Source organism: Mytilus californianus, unplaced genomic scaffold (assembly GCF_021869535.1).
Source record: "Mytilus californianus isolate M0D057914Y unplaced genomic scaffold, xbMytCali1.0.p SCAF_3, whole genome shotgun sequence".
Lineage (NCBI taxonomy): Eukaryota > Metazoa > Mollusca > Bivalvia > Mytilida > Mytilidae > Mytilus > Mytilus californianus.
The window spans coordinates 110,220,947-110,241,066 of record NW_026262679.1 but is presented as its reverse complement, the minus strand read 5'-3'; the positions used below and the strand labels follow the sequence as shown (position 1 = coordinate 110,241,066).

The 20,120-nt window shown below is 31.3% G+C and overlaps 1 protein-coding gene and 1 long non-coding RNA gene across 3 annotated transcripts in view; both read right to left on the bottom strand.

The window, feature by feature from the left end:
• Positions 1 to 11,650, bottom strand: part of LOC127735774 (uncharacterized) — a 34,535-nt gene extending 22,885 nt beyond the window's left edge. Inside the window, exons 1-9 of one of the 2 annotated variants that reach the window (XM_052246081.1) lie at positions 11,417 to 11,650; positions 9,418 to 9,583; positions 8,912 to 9,068; positions 7,968 to 8,072; positions 7,324 to 7,411; positions 6,362 to 6,459; positions 5,646 to 5,723; positions 4,341 to 4,418; positions 1,722 to 2,165 (exon numbers count right to left, since the gene is read on the bottom strand). In XM_052246081.1, coding sequence (XP_052102041.1) covers positions 1,722 to 2,165; positions 4,341 to 4,418; positions 5,646 to 5,723; positions 6,362 to 6,459; positions 7,324 to 7,411; positions 7,968 to 8,072; positions 8,912 to 9,068; positions 9,418 to 9,583; positions 11,417 to 11,423 — 1,221 coding nt within the window. In that variant the 5' untranslated portion in view covers positions 11,424 to 11,650. The remainder of the gene's footprint in view (positions 1 to 1,721; positions 2,166 to 4,340; positions 4,419 to 5,645; positions 5,724 to 6,361; positions 6,460 to 7,323; positions 7,412 to 7,967; positions 8,073 to 8,911; positions 9,069 to 9,417; positions 9,584 to 11,416) is intronic. The other variant, XM_052246082.1, reaches the window with a different exon arrangement.
• Positions 11,651 to 14,562: 2,912 nt separating this feature from the next.
• Positions 14,563 to 19,072, bottom strand: LOC127735793 (uncharacterized). Its single transcript, XR_007998590.1, has 4 exons — positions 18,824 to 19,072; positions 17,723 to 17,925; positions 16,164 to 16,250; positions 14,563 to 15,455 (listed from the first exon to the last, which is right to left on the bottom strand). It is a non-coding gene; the product is annotated as an uncharacterized LOC127735793 (long non-coding RNA).
• Positions 19,073 to 20,120: the final 1,048 nt, after the last annotated feature.

The following is a 20,120-nucleotide window of genomic DNA, read 5'->3' as shown; positions in this document are numbered from 1 at the left end:
GAGCCTGTAGTTCAGTGGTTGTCTTTGGTTCATGTCTGTCATATTTGTTTTTTGTAAATTGTTTCGTTATAAATTAGGCCGTTGGTTTCCTCAATCATGAGCCTGTAGTTCAGTGGTTGTCTTTGGTTCATGTCTGTCATATTTGTTTTTTGTAAATTGTTTTGTTATAAATTAGGCCATTGATTTCCTCAATTGAACTGTTTCATATTTTTCATGTCAGGGCCTTTTATACCCGACCATACGGTATGGGTTTTTCTCATTGTTGAAGGCTGTACGGTTGCCTATAGTTGCTTACATCCACTTCATTTGAACTTTGGTGGATAGTTGTCTCATTGGCAATCTCCTTATTTTTATATAGATGTCTAAAAACATCTTTAACCACAGATAACAACGATAGAATGAAGCATTGCTATTTCCAGCATTGAACACTTTTGCTGATGATTTAAATGTGTAGTGTGACAATGCTCACAAACTTGAATTTCCATTTTATTTACATTTCACAGGGGCGTAACCCAAAAAAAAAAACCAGATAAGCCAATGATTTTCCAATTCATCCAAAGATATTGGTGATGTTTTTAGCGTTAAAACATAAATTTCATTAAACTCAAATGAAAAATATAAGTATGCATTCTCTTAAAAAAGTGATTTCCAAAAGAATTCACATTTCGTACCTCCTAAAGAATAATTTATCAGTACTGATTATCAAACTAGTAAACCTCTGACATAAATTTCATATAACTAGGATATGAAATGTGAGAGTGAGTAATGATGATTTTTCATTTCATTTATAACTCTAACAAGCACAAATCCACAAAAATCACCAACCAGCCCAGATTTTCAAAATGTATGAAATACTGCTGTTGTAAACCTTTGAAATAGATTTCATTTAAATTTGATGAGATCTGTAAGTGTAACAGTACTCCCTGTTGGATGAAAGTAAAAAATAGACAGACATCAGTCGTCATATTTTTCATATTCCCAGCTCTGCTCCACTGGAGCGAACTAAAACCATCAAAGGAACTTATGCTTACTACTGCAAAGCACCATTTTCACATGAACAGACAGCCACCTCAGACAAAATAATCTGGACTGGTGATTTTTATGATTCAACATTTCCCCATAATGACATTTAAACTTAATGGCTGCAACAGTTACAAAAGTACATTTACAAATTTTATAAATGTTTAAAAAAAAAACACTTCTTTGTATAAACCTTACAATACAAAAAAAATTTTGTCAAATTTATTTCTTAAAGACATTTACCACAAAATTTGTTTTATCTCTTGTCAATCTCTTTATCCATGATGGCTGTCATATCCTTGTGCATCAAATCATGAAATTAATCTGTTATGAGAATAAAGTAAAATAATTTTGCATTTATTTTCATATTTCAACATACATTATAACATTAAAAAGAACAGAACTCAAACATCCTCAATTCTTTTTAAAACTTGTTCTCATAGTTAAAAGCCTTCCTAGAAATTCCTTATTGCATCACTTTCTCAAATTGTGTTTTTTATTTGATACTGTTGCAGCCATTAAGAATTTTCAACCTTAAAACTGGCAAAAAAACAAATCACAGATCTTATTTTGTAAGAGAAAGGAAATTATCATTCAATTCCATCCCCTCCTCCTTCATGAATTTCAATTATGCCAGAATCTTGTTCATACTGTTCACTTTGTCCATTATAATCTCCCTGACCTTGACCTTCTTTACTCACTTCCATTTCATCTTCCTTTTTATCTCCATATTGGTCATCATAGTAATAGTCCTGATATCCGTAATAATCCTGATTACCATATCCATAGCCACTGTAATCGTAGCCCTGATTTTGTTGTTGTTGCTGCTGTCGATTATTTCTTCTTCCTTTCTTTTTCTTCACCTTTTCACCTGTTGTTTCCATTTTTTCTCCTTTTTCCTTAAATTCTTTTTGTCTTGCTTCCTTTTTAGCCTTAATTTCAACCTCTTTTTTTTCCTTGTCTATGGCAACCTGTTCCATATGAGCAGCATATGTGGTGTAATTGTCAGGTTTTTGTGCTGCAAGTTTTTCTGGAACAGTCATGCCTAGAATTTCAGGAAGCATGTATGGTTTAAGCCAGACTACAAGAGGAGTTGAACCAAATGTATAATGTGTTCTCTTATGATAAAATAACAATCCATCCACCTGAAATACAAAGGATACAAATAAAATTTATTTTAAAGGTGTATACAACACCAACAATATGACCTTAATAATTTTACTGCTAAACCTAAAATTTTAACAATAATCTAGATCATCTTTTCGATACAGTTCAGGTACTATTCAACACATACCACAGTATGTATTTTCTACCATTTTGTTCTTAACATCATTTGCTTAAGAGGACCAGTTCTTTCAAAACAGACAGAAACTAAAAAAGAAACCTGATAGTTTTTTTTTTTTTTAATTTAAAGTGTTAGCAAAGTCTTTCAGATGTGAAAACATATTTTGATATCTTTCCTTCTATAGGCTACTTTCTTTATAACATTAGTCAAGAGCTTAGAATTAAATAAGTCTATTTCTGTTTTGACCTCTACAAGTCAAAATGCGTTTATGTGATGAAATCAATTTTTGACTGGTTTGTGTTTACACTTGTTTGTCATCAGCAGTGTGTTTTTTTAATTTACCACCTTAATATTTAATCTATAACCTCACAATCGTTCATTAGACTTCACAGCTATTGACATTATAAACTAGCCAAAGTGGTTTTATTTAAAAGGTATATAAATGTTCATTAGCGAAAAATTAAATTACAATGTCAGCAGTATTGTTCTATTTCTAAACTTGAGTGAATTTTCATTTTACATGCCGAAATTACTTAAATTTGCCTGAAGTTTTTTGTATTGTCATTTTATTATATTTTTGTACGAGTTAACTTTCCTTGTCAATCTTTAAATTAACACATAAAATGTATGTGAAACTTTGCTCATGTAAGAGAAAACTTAAAAAATTGTTTCTGAAAATGTGTTGCCCCAATTCATTTTTGCAGGAAAATCACTTTCCGATTGCCATATAAATTCTAAATGCAGAACTAAATATCTAAAATTTCTGGAAAAAAACAAATATTTTGTCTTTTATTTCATTCAAATTTGACAAAATATGTTTTTTGTAACTAATTCAATGGGTAATTCTGTGAATATTTTTAAAAAAATTTTAAATTAAAATTTTGCTATAAGATTAGGTTATAAAGACGTCATCATAAACCAAACCACTAAAAAAAATGCTAAGTTGAACGCTCTTTTTCAGGCTAATAATAATCTTCCCTGAAACTGTATCGCCTCCCCTTAGAAGATTGGTGTTATTTATGTACCTCTTTAAACATTACCACATTTCTTTTCAAAATTTTTGAGGTGGATAAAATGAGAATGGAAATGGGGAATGTGTCAAAGAGACAACAACCTGACCAAACAGCAGACAAAAGTTATGAATCTAGAGAAGTTCTCGCTCGGACACACACTCCATTATCTAGTATATTATAAGAGCAGAAACCTGAAGCACGGGGAGGCACTCTACTGTCTCCACACGGCACTAAAGACAAACTCTGTAAAATATAAAATTGAGAATGGAAATGGGGAATGTGTCAAAGAGACAACAACCCGACCAAACAGCAGACAAAAGTTATGAATCTAGAGAAGTTCCCGCTTGGACATACACTCCATTATCTAGTATATTATAAGAGCATAAACCTGTTTATATTTTTTTTAAATGAAGGGGTTCTTTGCAAGCAATATCTGGGTGCTTGACACAAATTGGTGTGCATAGCTATAACCCACTGTTGGAAACTTTTAACTTATAGTTTAATAAATGTTATTTAAGTACTGGTTTCATGGTTCTTTTACATTAATTAAATCAATATTTCTATTTTTTAATGATTATGAAATTCTTTGTGAAATAAGTTTTTGCAGTCCTATCTTGGTGCTCAGTAAATGTTTTGTGACTGAGCTCCGACTGTTATTCTATTAACCACGAGGAAAGTTACAGCTATTTGGTGTATAGTGTTACACCTTTTGAAGAATCTGCTCTTTTTCAGCGATATTTTTTTTTTTTTTAATTTTAGTCCTAAATATGGAGCCAAATCTATCAAGCAGTCACCTAGTGTCTCATATGAAAATAATCAAAACAAATGTTAAAAATTTGCCCCTGAAATATTAGCAACCATCAATTTAGTATAAAATAGCTTAGAACAATCAAAGTAGATAAATCAAATTTTTAAAAAATAAATTTAATCTCAGTTATCAGTTCATTTACAAATTTATTGCACAAAATAGGTATCGTATGTCTTCTTATATACTTAAACAAAAATCCATCCCAGAATTTTACCTCAAATGCTGCTCCTGCAACTGCTGCACCGATGGCTTCCTTTGAAGGTGGACAGTTTGATAAAGGCAAAAATCTATACTGTAAATAAAGAAAACTATTCAATATCATCATGATCATTTATCAAAAATCTCTTCCATAGTTTAAGTATATATCTAACATTTTAAAGAATCTATTCAGTGAAAAAATTGTAAAGGGTTCTGCTGAACCCTGTATATTGCCTGGGATTAACATCCATGTAAAAGTGTAATGTCGGTTGAAAAAACTTAAGTCAATTTATCAGTATAATATAGAAATGTTTTTTAAAATCTGAAAGTTTTTCTTCTGATGCTACTTCTTTATCTAGAAGCAGCTTATTTCCAAGTTTTAAAACATTCTTTAAAACATTCCATGAAGGTTTAACAAATTATTGATGTCTAAAATATCTCTTAATCATAAAATAGTGACTGCAAAAGTTTCATGAATTCTATGAAGGTTTGACAAAGTTATTGATGTATAATAAACTTAAACTGAAGACTGTATCTAAATGTTTACTGAAAAAAAAAATAAGTCTGATACTGTCTTTTGATCATAAAAAAGTTTCTGTCCAAGTTTCATAAAATTCCTTGAAGTTTTGAAAATTCATTGATGTCTTAAAAATCTGTAACTACAAACTTAATATATTTGTTGACGACGCAGATGAAGGAATGTAGGATCGCTATGTCTCACTTCCGCAACAAAATGTTACAGGCTTGACAAATTTTTCAATTTTTTAATACTTGCTTGTGTTAGAGAATATGATGTACAATGGGTTTTTTCCACAACTGATATATTTGACAAAAAATAAGTAAACCAAAATATCTTTATAAATTTTGTGCATCATAGCAGGAACACTCAAACAAAAACATCTGAAAGACTATAAAGGATGTATAAAATCATGAGGAGCATTAGGACCAAAAGGGGCCTTAAAAGTGTAGACACATGTACAAAATTACACACAGTATGAACCCAATTATGAGACAATTTCAAATTTAAATCTTGTCAGTAAACATTTTGGCACAAAAGATAGTTAAAACATGAGACTTTTTGGTATTTTGAGTAATTTGTTTATTTTGCATTGGTAAACCATTATCGAAGATTATAAACAGCTACCATTGGACCTAATGACAAACCTTGTCATAAGCTAGATAAGCATAGAATGTTAATCATGTTTATTCAAAAATACATCAAATACACGTGATACGAGTGTGTGGTAGTGAAATATCAACACTTAGGATGTGTTATCTTTAAGCATATCTTAAGTCCTTAAATTAACCTTTCTGTACTTACTGGATTACTCTCTGACTTTGTCATCACTTCTGATGTTTCTGACATTTTACTGTTCAACCAAAAAAATCTGAATTCAGTCTGTAAAATAAGAATCAATTAAATAAAATATCCTCACTGATGGATCTGAGAGGAGTTGGAGTCCATTGTGGTAGACATATTGGATATTAGGCGAGGACAGTTTTTTCTATAAAAAATTAGATGATTTGACAATTTTTAATTATCAATATAACACTTCAAAGATCCCTTTTTTATGCTGATGCGATACAACAACCTCTGGTGGCAGACTTACACCTGTGAGGCACCATAACAATAAACCAATATTCATTATTACCAAATGTTTTCAACTTAACCTTTATTCTTTTAGTCAGCACTTCAGTGTTGACATGAATCATCATTGATATGGTCATAATTATAAATTAACTGTTTACAAAACTTCGATTTTTTTTTGAAATACTAAAGATTTTCTACCCCAGTAATAGATTACCTTAGCTTTATTGGCAAAACCTTTCAAAATTTTGGGTCCTCAATGCTCTTCAACTTCGCACTTTATTTTGCCTTTTTAACTTTTTTGATTCGAGCGTCACTGACGAGTCTTTTGTAGACGAAAAATATGTGTTTTGTGTACAAAATTTAATCCTGGTATCTATGATAAGTTTATCTATATTAAATGCTAGGGTATTGAAATCAAAAATGTCAAAACTTATAACTATACAGACCTCACTGTCATAAATAGGATGGTTCTTCCAACACATAATATCTAGTATGTAGTATATACCCTCAGCTTCGTTGAATATACAGTCAAGAATAGCATTATCTGTAAAAATTTACATACAAGTATTAAAAATTATTGTGATTTTCCTTGTAATAAAAATTTTAAAAAATACAGGAAATATGCACTTTATTAAATCCTTATTCTTTATCCAAATCTTATTCCTTTAAGAATTCATCCAAAAAATATATAAAGCTCATATCAATATCTAACGTCTTCATTTTTGATTTTGATAAAATCTTACAATTTTTTTCATATAAACAACCTAGGATTTATTCAATTGTCTGTTATAGTAGACCTAATGCAAATGAAACAAAATTTGTTATATTGCCAAACAGGAAATGACAGATCAAATTTTTTGGAATGCTTTTGCAATAAAAGAATAAAGCATATCATACATTAGAGACATCTTCAACTATATTAAATTGTTGATATAAAGGAGAGTGTGGTGAGGGCTTTTTTGCATAACTGTTGACTTTACTTCAGATTTACAATAATGTCTACTTTTAGGTTTAGTTAATAAACACTTTAAAACAGGTAGTCTGAAGGTGTGAAGTCATGGAAAACCCTCTTACATGCATTCTTGTCAAAAATAATTTTGGTCAGTCTTCAAATAGTTTTTGGGCATGCAAATCATCAAGCAAATGCAAGTACCAACTAAATAATGAACCACCATGAGCTTTGTTTAAAAACAATACCTCTCAATTAAGTTATTTTCTGGTGCTTGCATGTGCTTAATATTTCCCATTCACAAATATGTGCCAAAATATGTATGTTTTCTCATTTTAGTAGAAACAAACATTTATGCCACCTTTTGACCATAAAACCTCTTGAATATTCATAACATTTGGAAGACCTTACATTTTAAAGCTTCAAAAAAGTTGTAAGTTATCATTACACCAATATCACCTTTAAAAGTGCTTTTGTTACCACCAGGAAATTGGGACCGAAACTGAGCTACCTGGTATCCACTTTTAGCATAAGCAGTTGTTTTCCCCTGCAATAATTAAATGAAATAATATGCACAACTACATATATTTAGATGATCAAATTTGTATTAAAAGTTTACAATGAAGTAAGAATTCCGTGTCTTTCATGCCATGTTAACCCTGATGAGAGCATGTGCAAAAATTAAAGGGTCAAAAGTATAAAAGTACATATATATTGCATAAAGCTTGATTAACTGTTTCAAAATATTGTTATTTTATAGTATGATTTCTGGCTCCAAACAAGGCTGCAGAAGCTGGAAATAATATTTCTAATTTGCCACTATAACACTGGAAAATGCAAAGAGATGCCTCCTTTAGCTTCAAAGATTAAATTCATTTGAAAAGTTATTTACAAAAATGTAGTATATCAGTATGTATTTATTGAAGCTATATAAACATTTACACAGTCAAATACAAAAAGAAGGAAGAAGCTAGTATGAAATGCATATCAGTGCACTGCATTGATTGATTAGTGTTTTCTTTATGCTGCATCACTGCATAAAATTATGAAAACATCTTCAATATTTTACTTCCTCTACATTTTTGTCTGACAGTTTATCTTACCCTTGAAGCTATAACCAAACATCTTTTACCAACAGGACACACAACTGTTAAATAATTCTCCACAAAATCATCTGGTACTTCTACTAACCATTCAGAATACATTAACTAAAATATAAACATCAGTGGTGAATGTGAAAAGATTCATACTAATCAAGGATTTTTTCTCATATAAGCCATTTATCAACAGATTAAAATTTAGCCAAGATATTTGCTTTATTCAGTCATTTCGTTCTTCACAGAAAAAAGAAAAATTGTGTTGTCCAACCTTATTTTTTGTTGAAGAAAAGCCCTGCATTGGTGGAGTAATCCCAGTAAGCCATGCTATTACAAAAAAGATTTTACATGCTATTGCAATAAAGCTGTTTCAATATTAAAGATGTGCTAGCATTGGGTTGCTGTCTCATTGACGTATATCCTTCATCATCCTTTTATTCATGTTCTATTTATAATACACATTTTTGTTTAGGGTAATTGGACATAGCTGAAAACTGACCATATCAAATGGAAATAAAATTGTCTATTACTTAATATATTCCATTCTCTGACTGTCTGTATCTGTATTGATTAATTTGACTTTAGTAATCAATTTCACTGTGAGTGATGTTGCTATCATAATACTGTGGATTCATCTATTTTCTTGATTAAGGAAAAATTGCAGGTATTTAATTTCATGGTTTTACAAGAACCTGCATACATGTACTTTGTTGAACATTTAAATTCATGGTAACCATGAAATCTTCTAATATTGGAATCCACCAAAGATAATAATAATGAATCCCCAGTAAACAAAATTTAACAAATGTACGTTGTAATTGGAGAACCCTTCGCATTCTCTTAAGTTTCCTTTTGCTCCACAATGACTTCACATGTTGTTAGAAGTATATAAACCCATACACTTCAACTATACTGTGGACTTTATAATTTTCATTGACCCAGCTATATACCTGATTTCTATAATATTTTCCAGGACGTCTAATATTGACATTTTCATCTGTCACTTGTATATCCATTGATTCCTGAGAGTCAACAGATTCTGCATCAGCATTATCCCATTGTCCCTCTGAAAGGTTCCGCACATGACTCAAATAATCAAATCTGTGCCTGAAAAATATTACATTATATTTATACAGTGTTACATCTTGGTAAGTCTGTAGTAATACCTATATTTTAAACATTATAGATCACTACATAACTCAAATTATACTTAATACATTGTAATATGTCAAATTTTGTTCTAAATAAATCAAATTTTGAAGGTCCTTTGCAATAAAAAGTTAACCAATTTTGTCAGTCACAAAATGTTTAAAGTTATTGCGTCATGTATTCTACAATTAATGTTATTTTCTGACAGTGCTACTTTTCATACTTTAGTAAGAAATGCAAAAACATCTAAAATGTTTACTTTCACAATTATTGACAATACTTGCAGTCACACGAATGAATAACTTACTTCTTTTGTTCTTCTAATATCCTATTTCGTCTGGTTTCCTGGTCAATACGATTTCTACTTTTGTACTGTGAAAACCTGGGATGAACAGCAGCTGTGCTATTTGGATCACTACTGACAGAAAAGTCACAGGCAAGTTTAGCTGTCAACTCGTCCATGCTGTCAAATTCTGTAAAAATATATATTTCAATTAACATTATAGAAATTAAAAGAGTTCTCAAAATTATGTTTTTCTTGTTTATCTGTGGAACCACTTGATTCCTTTTCATGCCTACAGAAGTATTTATTGTTTGTTTTCTCAATAGCTCAATTTTCAGCGCAATTAAATCAGATATTGCTGAAGTCCAAAATAACATTGTGTTGTTGAAGTTACATTTGTATGTAACTCTTCCAGATATTTACCCCCACATTTTAACATTTTAATCACATTTTACTATGATATCCTAAATTACAACCAAAGACTTCATTACTATCAATGCTGAACCACGAAACTAAAAAAAAAATTCTGTTAAAAACTGTTGAAAGCAAACAATATGGACCTATGAAGACTTACATTTGTATTATTGGACTATGGGACCAGGTGTTTGTAATCAAATAAATCAGTTATACAAGTGTGTAACGTCTACATCATTTTCAGATTATGTGTAACGTGAGATAACCCAAATTGCACCTATTTTGACAGACTTTTTACCTATGTTGATTTATGATAGACAAAAGTTTCCAGTCTGTGTTTATTTTGAAGATGTACAATGTATCATTATTTACAACATAGTTCCACCAATTCAATTTTGAATCCATATTGAATGATAGAAAAATGGGTTTGAACCAGCCTCCAAACAACCCATGATTCTGTAATGAGGAATACCCATATTGTAGTCCAAATAGTTATGACGTCTTGAAAGGCCATTACATTTTTTGCTTTGACGCCTTATAGCGAGTTCATAACGCCGAACTCATATTTTCAGTTGGACTTTGAGAGAGAATTTACTGCTTTATTAAAACTTTTAGCTGATTGCTCCTTAAGATGCTTTACTTTAGTATAAAATATATTTTTGCACCAAACTCCATGAACTCTGTAAAATTTGATGGACCTGCATTTCCGGATAATATAAAACAAACGTTCCGGAAATTCGGGTCTGTCAAATTTTACCAAGTTTGGTGTAAAAATTTATTTTATACTCTCCTAAAAAGATATGAGATAAACGTTTTAAAAAAAGCAGTAGATAATCATCCGCCTCGGATGGAATTGTAACTTATTTTATCATTACTTTAGGGAATTATTGGGAATATTTTGCACAAACAAACACATAAAAGGTAAGAATTTGTATATATGCAAAAATTTCTAGCCTTAAATGAAAATTTTATGACTAAATTGGGTCTCAAAGTTGACAGCAAAATTCCCTCTCAAAATCCAACAAAAAAAGATGGCTTCAGCGTTATGACGTTGCTGTAAGGCTTCAAAGCAAAACAATATAATAGCCTTTCAAGACGTCATTATTATTTGGACTACCTTGTAACCCATATTGCATCCATACAAATTGAATATCTAATGTTTTGTTTTATTTCTCCAAATATTTTGAACAATTTGACAATAGTCCATGGTAACTTTTGATTTTTTTAAGAAATGGATGCCTGCATGATGACATATTTTGATTGTTCATTTTTTAAATTTGACTTTTTCAAAGTTTTTGTTGTTTGTACATATGTTAGTGACACATCTTCATTTGTCCTAATAGGGAGTGTACAAAGATATCACTGTACCCCTTACAGCTATCAAGGGGAGTTCAGAATAACTGAGGTATCTACCAGTACATATAGTGACCATTTAGTGTATATTTAAATATATTTAGCTATGTTGTCGTTGAAAGATGTGCATAAAATTTTGTCAAATCATAATACAAATTGTTGCTATTTTTGCTAAATGGGTGCAATTCGGGTAATGTAACGTAACCTTCTTAAATTTTAAAGAATTATCAGTTACATCGTTATGTATTTGTCATACCATTCATGCACTGCTTGAATTGTATTCATGAAATTATTTTCATGCCAAGATGCCGGCTAGCAGCGTCATGATATACTAAATTGTAGTGTTGTCTTGTATAATACATAAAATTTAAGGTGTCTTAAAAGAAGTATATCAAGATATTTAAATCTAAAATGGCATACAAGTTCATAAATTCATGAATTTTTCAATGTACAGTCAAACAATTTATCGCCGGAAGCACGATGTGATCTGGATTCCGATCACAGTACCGGACGGATCGAAAATTCCGCGATCAATGTCGATTTTTGAAATTACTTTACTTCTTACTTACTATCCCTATTGGACTCATTGGCGATGGTTTGGTGCTATTCTAACAAGAAAAAGAACTAAAACCGTACAAAAAAAATCAGTAATATTTTGTGCTTCAAGGTCGCATCCGTCATCCCTTGACGCCCATTGACTCAAATAGTACTATTTAAATCATTAACCTAATGCTTTAATTTACTCTACTACTGTTATGATATCATAAGCACAGGTACTCGGTTATTCGGGATACAACTTTATCCATCGTCTATTTTTTTTTTTTTTTTTTTCACCTAACGCAAACACCAAGATTTATACGTTTATTAGCAATGTACAGTACAGCTGGTATACCAAGGAATTATATATCTAAACTTTATTATATACATTTCCTTGGATTTACCTGAGACTACCATACTGTGTTATAGTAGTCTCAGGGTATATACTCATAATTACATTGTAATATACAAGTGTACATGATTTGTATCACCGTAAACCCGGCATACATGTGTACAATCTTTCACACCTTCAACAAAAGTCAAGATTCTCATCATGTGGGTTTTAATTACATTAGCTCTACACAACTAAAAAGTTGTCCAACATGTGTAAAAAAACGACTAATATAACATAGGATTTTTTGTCAACGCATGGCTATACATTTTGTTACCTAAGGCTATTCTAACATCGGACTCGGACTTCTTTTAGACTGAGTTTTACTGTGCGTATTGATGTGTGTTTTTTTATTCTACATTGGCTATATATATATAGAGGTATAGGGGGAGGGTTGAGATCTCCCAAAACATGTTTAACCCCGCCGCATTTTTGCGCTTGTCCAAAGTCAGGAGCCTCTGGCTTTTGTTAGTCTTGTATGTTTTTTTTTATTTTAGTTCATTTATATGTTTCGGAGTTAAGTGTGACGTCCATTTTCACTGAACTAGTATACAGTTTTGTTTAGGGACCAGCTGAAGCCCGCCTCCGGGTGCGGGATTTTCTCGCTGTATTGAAGACCCATTGGTGGTCGAGTTGTTGTCTCTTTGGCACATTCCCCATTTCCACTCTTAATTTTATGCATTACCTTCCGTGCAAATAAACACATTGTCAAAATGTCACAATTGGAAAAAGTGACAAAATTGGTAAAATTATAGATTAGCCTGACGATCATTCTGGTATTTAAAGATCTAAAAAAATCGCTATAGTGAGTTGCACATAAAAATATTGTATCGGTCATCCAAAATCGTCACGGATGGTGACTGTTAAAGTTATATATTGTGTCGATTTCAATCGTTCTTCACCAACCAACACTGTAAAAATGGTTGATGTTTTAAACTGAAGATGAATTCTGAGCCTGGCAAAAAAAAACAACTTAAAAACAAGGGAAAGTCAAACAATATAGTCTGAAATTCAAGAAAAATGATGATTGAACGACACTCCGGCATTAACCGTTTGGTACAAAGAGCCAGGAAGTAGTCTCCTAAACTCCGGAGAGGTAGTTACTATTCTGCTCGTGGCATCATCGTATTGCTCAAGACAAGTCAAAATTCGATCATGAGTCGTATTGAGTAACGTGTCATGAAGGAACTGAGGACAAACTTGTGGCTTATGTAGTCTTTGAAGATTAAAAAAAACACACACAAAAACCCCGTTTAGAACCGGTGGATTATTAAGTCCCTTTAAAAAAAAAGATTCATCAGGAAAATTCCGATAGTAGCAAAGGGCCCGGTATATGGCATCTACTGGAGTGAAAAACATACACAGGTGCTTATGGAATGTTGCTACATAAAAATCTAAAGTTAACAATTGGATGAGCAGCCATAAAAACAATACGAGGGAGATATAACTTGCTTCAAATTGAATTGGATTGATGTGATCAACAAAGTCGCCAAACTTTGTATGACCTTGTGAAGAGACATCATCAATAGAAAGCGAAGTTGAATGATAGTGCTACACTTGAGAGTATTCCACATACGATGAAAGGAAAAAGCAGAGCACAATGGAGTCCTATACTGTTTTAGTGACTGACGTCTTTTGAAAAAAAATGTCTACCAAGCAAACCCAGTAAGGGTTCAGTATACACAAATATAGTTTATGATTTTAGTAGTGATTGGAGATCTTGGATGATTTACCAGCACAACATACTTGTATTGGTATTAGGACATGCAGGTATCTTGCATCATTCTGATGTATAAAAATAGATATTTCATAGACTTGTTTAGTTTTCTAATTATAATTTGTATCCGCGACTCGTAGCCTAAACAATTTGGACAAATATTTGTTATCCTTTTCATGTTTACCTTGTCTGGAACTCTATATAGTTTTTTTGTATAATAAATGACTGAGTCCGTATAAAGAGTTTAAGAATATGTTTCCAGTCATGAATTGATTGTTGGTGTTTAACTCCATTTTCAGCTGGAAAAAAGTCCACCTTATTCTTTTTTTATAATCATTTTTTAGAGATCGCAGTCGAACGCTCCTTGCCACGAGCGGAGTGTTGATAGTACAGGTTATTGATCACCACAAAACTACTTAGACAACTCTTTTATGGACTTGACAGAATACTTATACCATCAAATTTGTCTTGAAAACATATGGCGTTGCAGTTTCCATTTCTCTTATATTCAGGAATGGCTGCTGCTCTAGGTGTATATTTTTCCTATGTTTTATACGAAGAGGCTAACATTCATTCAATATCGGATGTTTATGCTGAAAGACGCTAATGTCTTACAACTGGACTTTACATATATATTTTGAAATATTTTATTTGTACAAAATAAAATAATATGTTAGATAATAATACAGTTAAACAATGTTAAAGTATACATAAATAAATAGATAATATAAGTATATATGAAATCAACGTATGGATTTTAAACAAAAAAACATGCGTATCCTCCTTTCCCCAAACAAAAGGTTCCTAATTTTCATTGAAATCAAAATAACTTTAACACTCAAAATTATATTTGCTTTAAAATTATAAATTTACATAAAGCAATTCTTTCCATATGAAGAAAGAGTTGTGGGATTGACATTAAAAGGTGGGTGCAGACAAATAGAAGGCTCAGAAATACGCATGCATTAATTTTGTCATATTTCAATCTGTTATATGCCTTAATATCTTTATGATGGTCAGACAGGATGACAGACAAGACAAAAAGCGGCATTACTACCATGTACAATACAAGAAAACCTAAATAATCAATATTTTTCTTGTTTTTCATCCCAAATGTTAAAGAATTTTAGAGTCGATTTACAGATTATTGAAAATCATGCAAAATAATGCGAAAATAAAGTCTGGAACCACTTCCTTTCCCAAAAGGTATTAACATACATATCCCTCCTTTCCTACAGGTTAGTGGTTTTGCGTATTCAATTAAAGAAAGTTTAATTTGAAATGAGATCGGAATTAAAATAAAATTCTTGACTAGCATCGACGAATCATATGACTATCTTGAGGCAGAACTAGTTTATGAATTTCACAAAACTCTTTCTTGTTATCTTCCAATATGACATACATCCATTTTGCAAATTCTGCTCTGTTTGTTGGATGCCTTGACAATGTAAGTCTTTTATTACAAGTATAGTTAGGTATACTGTGTCCAGAATTACTTGCTTGATGTTTCATTATACACAACAATGTCTTCGCCTTATCATCATCCCAGTTCACGTATAAATCATTGTGATCAGCATAATAGGTTGTTCCAAACTGTCGATAAAGAGCTATTTCTGTCAGTTTATTGTATGCTATAGTCCAATTTGATACCTGTAGAATACAAAGTGAATTATAATGGCGACTGTAGGTCTAAAATCTTTAAATCCTTTCAAGTAGCTAGTCTAAATTCTTTAAATTCTTTCAAGTTGTAAGTCTGAAATCTTGAAATCATTTCAAGTTAAAAGCCTAAAATCTTTAAATCCTTTCAAGTTGCAAGTGTAAAATCTTTAAAAATTTTCAATTATATATTTTCTCGGACATTGGTGTGGTATTTTTCTACTGTCTGTATCTTGTTTCTGTTGTGTTTACCTTTATACACTTCGTTTTTTTTAATCTATACTTTTTGCATCTGGTTCGCGTAAAAATATGGTTTATGACAAACAAGCAAACAAACGAATGTGTCACTGGCGTACAAATAAACTAATGTGTCACTGGCGTACAAATAAACGAATGTGTCACTGGCGTACAAATAAACGAATGTGTCACTGGCGTAAAAATAAACGAATGTGTCACTGGCGTACAAATAAACGAATGTGTCACTGGCGTACAAATAAACGAATGTGTCACTGGCATACAAATAAACGAATGTGTCACTGGCGTACAAATAAACTAATGTGTCACTGGCGTACAAATAAACTAATGTGAACAAACAAGATCATTTTATTGAGGTTCTTGCCATATGATGTATTTGAATATTTAGAGCAAAATTGTCTGGAACGAAAGCATAAATTAACTACAAGGTCTGTTTAGTCTACTTACTAATGATCGCTGAGTCTGATTTCTTGGAACAGTTGGAATGTCCTCTTTTTCAAAATTGGAAACTGGCGACAAATCTCCATCAAAAACCTGCGAAACATTTTTTTAGATTGCTTTAAAATTTTTGTCTCCCGACATATGAAATATGTTTTAATTAAACTTATTACATTCGTATTTTCCTGAGGTGCCTTCTGCAGGTAATGATGCGAAATACGATTTTACTCACTATTTATTTTATTATGTTATGAATCACAATTTTGTATTAAAATGGAAGAATTCGGAAACAGGAAGCTTCTCTGCATGCTTTTTTTTAAAAAGAATGATTGAACTTTTAAATTTCGGACTGAGAATGGGCAAATCCGAATGGTATGTTGATGGCGCAAAATCCGTTTTCATGTTATGCCTCTTATTTAAATGATAGTTTCAAATCAGTTATTCATTAAGTTTTTAATTCTGTGATAATGAATGAATCGGGGTTTCCCAATTTTTTTTACCTAAAAAAAGTTTATTTTATATATCAAGTTGACCCCTGAATTTTTATATATTTACACATGTTACTACATTATTATGAATTATTTTTTGTTAACTACCAAGGAACCACAAGGAAAATTGTTAAATTTTTTGGTTCGAAAATGACAAATAATGAATTCGAACTGTTAGTTCTTTGCTTAAACATTATGTTATATTTTTTCAAATTTAAATGTCTTGAGGGTGGCTTTTGTAATCTGCCAGCAGTATAAATCTAAAATGGCAGAAGTCTCAAAATAATCGATATCCCTGCACCCATAGGAGTCTTATTCTAGGGGATCGATGCTATAGGAGTATTCCTTTTCGTTTACGGTTGGAATTTTTGGTTGATCATATGGCTAAAGATGTGCCGTTTAATTGTCAATTTCCCATACATCTATACATCGAGATGAAAGAGTGAGAGCTCAAAATACTAGTTTTTCCCTCTACATATTCAAGTCAGGAACCGCTTCAGTTGTCTCCTATCTTATCTTAATGTGTTTTATTTAATAAATTGGGGTTTGATGGCAGATATTTTATAGTTTCTAATTAAACTATTCCACGTGAATTATTCACTACTTTTTTTTTAATTTTCGACGATTTATAGTTTGACATAATGTATCGACACTTGTCGACTGTTGAAGACTGTATGATAACCTCTAGATGGCTTTTGGTGTTTCTCGTTGGGTTGCTGTCTCATTAACATATTTCACACATCTGCTTTTATTAATACAATATACACATATACATACGTGTATGTCTATCACATATACTTGTTACACTCAGTTTGTTATGTGGCGTGTTTAGGGCATATCTTATTCGGAAAGGGGGGTGGGACTTCAATCTTTTTTTTTTGGTAGGGGTGAGCAGTTGATACATCAAGTATTCCACCCTTTTCATATATTTTGTTTATCAAAAATATATACCCGGTCATATATATATATCAATTAACAAAAAACAGACCTATAGATATAGCTAAAGAGTTTGTTGTGATACCTAGTGAACAAGCGATTAATTATTTGTTACTATAACTGAGTAAATTTAACAGTACTTACCGACGAAATTTTTCTGCTTCCATTAAATGTTTCTAATATCAAATGTTGTAAATTATGTTTCAAACTATTTTCGATATAATGATTCCTTTCGATTTGGCAAGTCCATTTACAAAAATTTGTTCCCAGCCTAATATGTTGTCTAGATTGATGGCAGAAGTTTTCATAAGAAAACGAAACACAGTAAATCATAAACACTACAACAACTACAATAAAATAAGTAAAAGACAAATACATAAATAATTATATACATAATATGATATACATGTAAATATACAATTAATAAATGATTTTGGGAAAAAAGACCATGCGCAATTCCATAGAAAATTGGTTTAGAATAACGATGAAGACAAGAGAGAGAGAGAGAAATTCCTCGTACCCATCTATTTTGAACCAGTTTTTTTTCTGTTTTAAATTTGTTACCATTTTCCCTTTCATTTTACTTAATTTTAACACAGGGATGTCGCCATGCCTTGATTTCCCCGTAGACTATTTTTGTTATTCTCAGGTAACCGTGCTCCCTTTAATAGCAAATGCAAATTTTTAACCTGAAATTTAAAATCTTTCAAAATAAAGAGCAACAGGAAACACTGCTTTGATATTGATAAAACTTCTGATGGAATGAGGATAAAAATCTTTCAAAAAGATTGAACAATTTGTTATTAACTTTGAAAAAATACTAACGTCGGAAAGTTGGAGATTCACTCAATGGATAGTAACTACTGTAGACCCTGTGTAACATAAAACATTACTCGGTACTTGGAGTACAAAATTTGTGCTCGAAACACCAAATACAGTATTTAGATTGTTTAGTTTTGTAGTCTTTGTACAATACTCGTGCACGAAATTTTTATGACCGCAATGCCTTGGGTAGTAAACGGATTGGTTATGAAACAGTAATTTTATGTATTTTTTTACATTTTGCTTAATTTGGCTCGAATTTCTATGGTAAAGCCAATGGAAAAAAGTACTGCATCAAAATAATCCTATCGGGCAGTAAAATATATTTTGAACAAATATAATTAATTTTAGGCACAGTATTACACAAACCTCTATAAATCATGATTAAATTTCTTTGAAGCAAATAATCTTATTATTGCATACCTTAATAAAGCAATCTCCTTTTAAACAAATACAGCTTAAATTTTCCATAAATATGACAAATCTGGCAATTTCCATTATTCATTGAAAAAAAGCTTTGGTCATTACTAGCTTTGTGGTGTTACTTTCAATCTGCTGAAAATATCCATTGTCCGAATTCGAATGCAAATAGAAATCTGTGAATTCCTTCAAAAGCGGATATTCCAGACGGTCAGGATTGCAACACCTGAAATTAAAGAACGGGACATCCGTACGAATGTTTTAACGACGATACCGTTTTTCATCAAAGCATGATCGTTTGAAAGCTGTTATATGCTCCATTGTTTGCTTAGATGTTTTTTTTTAAACCACAGCAAATATAGATTTAACTTTCATGAAATAGAAATGGAAAAGAGTGTACAATAATTACAAAAAAATGTTTAATATTTTCGAAAATTAGCTTGTTAAATGACTCAATAGATGGTCAATTAGATAAAACAAAGAATTTGACCTCTTTCACACCGAAAATATGTATACATCCAATGACAGTTCAGTATGTTGTAATATATACTTGTTTTTTGTACCATGGTTAATGATTATCTTTAAAAGAAAATTTAAAAAACAAAAAATCTTGAATCATTTCAATCCCTTTTAATTGTGTTGATGACAACATGAAACAATACAACGGAATATGAAAAGGTATGAGGCGATATTCCTTTACTAATCCAATAAAAACAGTTTTCACACTAGAATATGATTTTAGTGAAACTCAATTCATGACAGTATACATGGACTTTATTTTCGAAAGAAAACGGAAAGTAGTTTGAAAGAGAAACTAACTTTCATACGAATTTTCAAACGTTTTGAAATATGGATTTTAAAGACAGTGAGTGGGATAGATTTGAACAGAGATATCAGATAGCCAGGTCAAAGCATATAAAAGATTTGTCATTCTGAAAATGCTGTTCATAAGAATAACGAGATGTTCTTGTTAGACAGGGTCACATCAGCTGAAAATGTATATACATTTAATTATTTAACAATATATACAATACGAAACAAGCATGTAATAAGTAACACAAACACACAATACAGCGCTATAATTTACCATGGTAATTGTAAGCCAATGCATTTATTAACAAGATTATATAGGTACTAAAGCAACAAGCAAATAAAAGATGTAAACTAAGGATAATAAGAAAGGCGGTAAAATGTATAGTATATAGATTATAGATAGGATGCCATCTACAATAGGTAAAAGTCAGCACACAGATGATCCAGCTCAATAACCTTCTTCAGTCCCCTGGTCATTTGAGTGAAT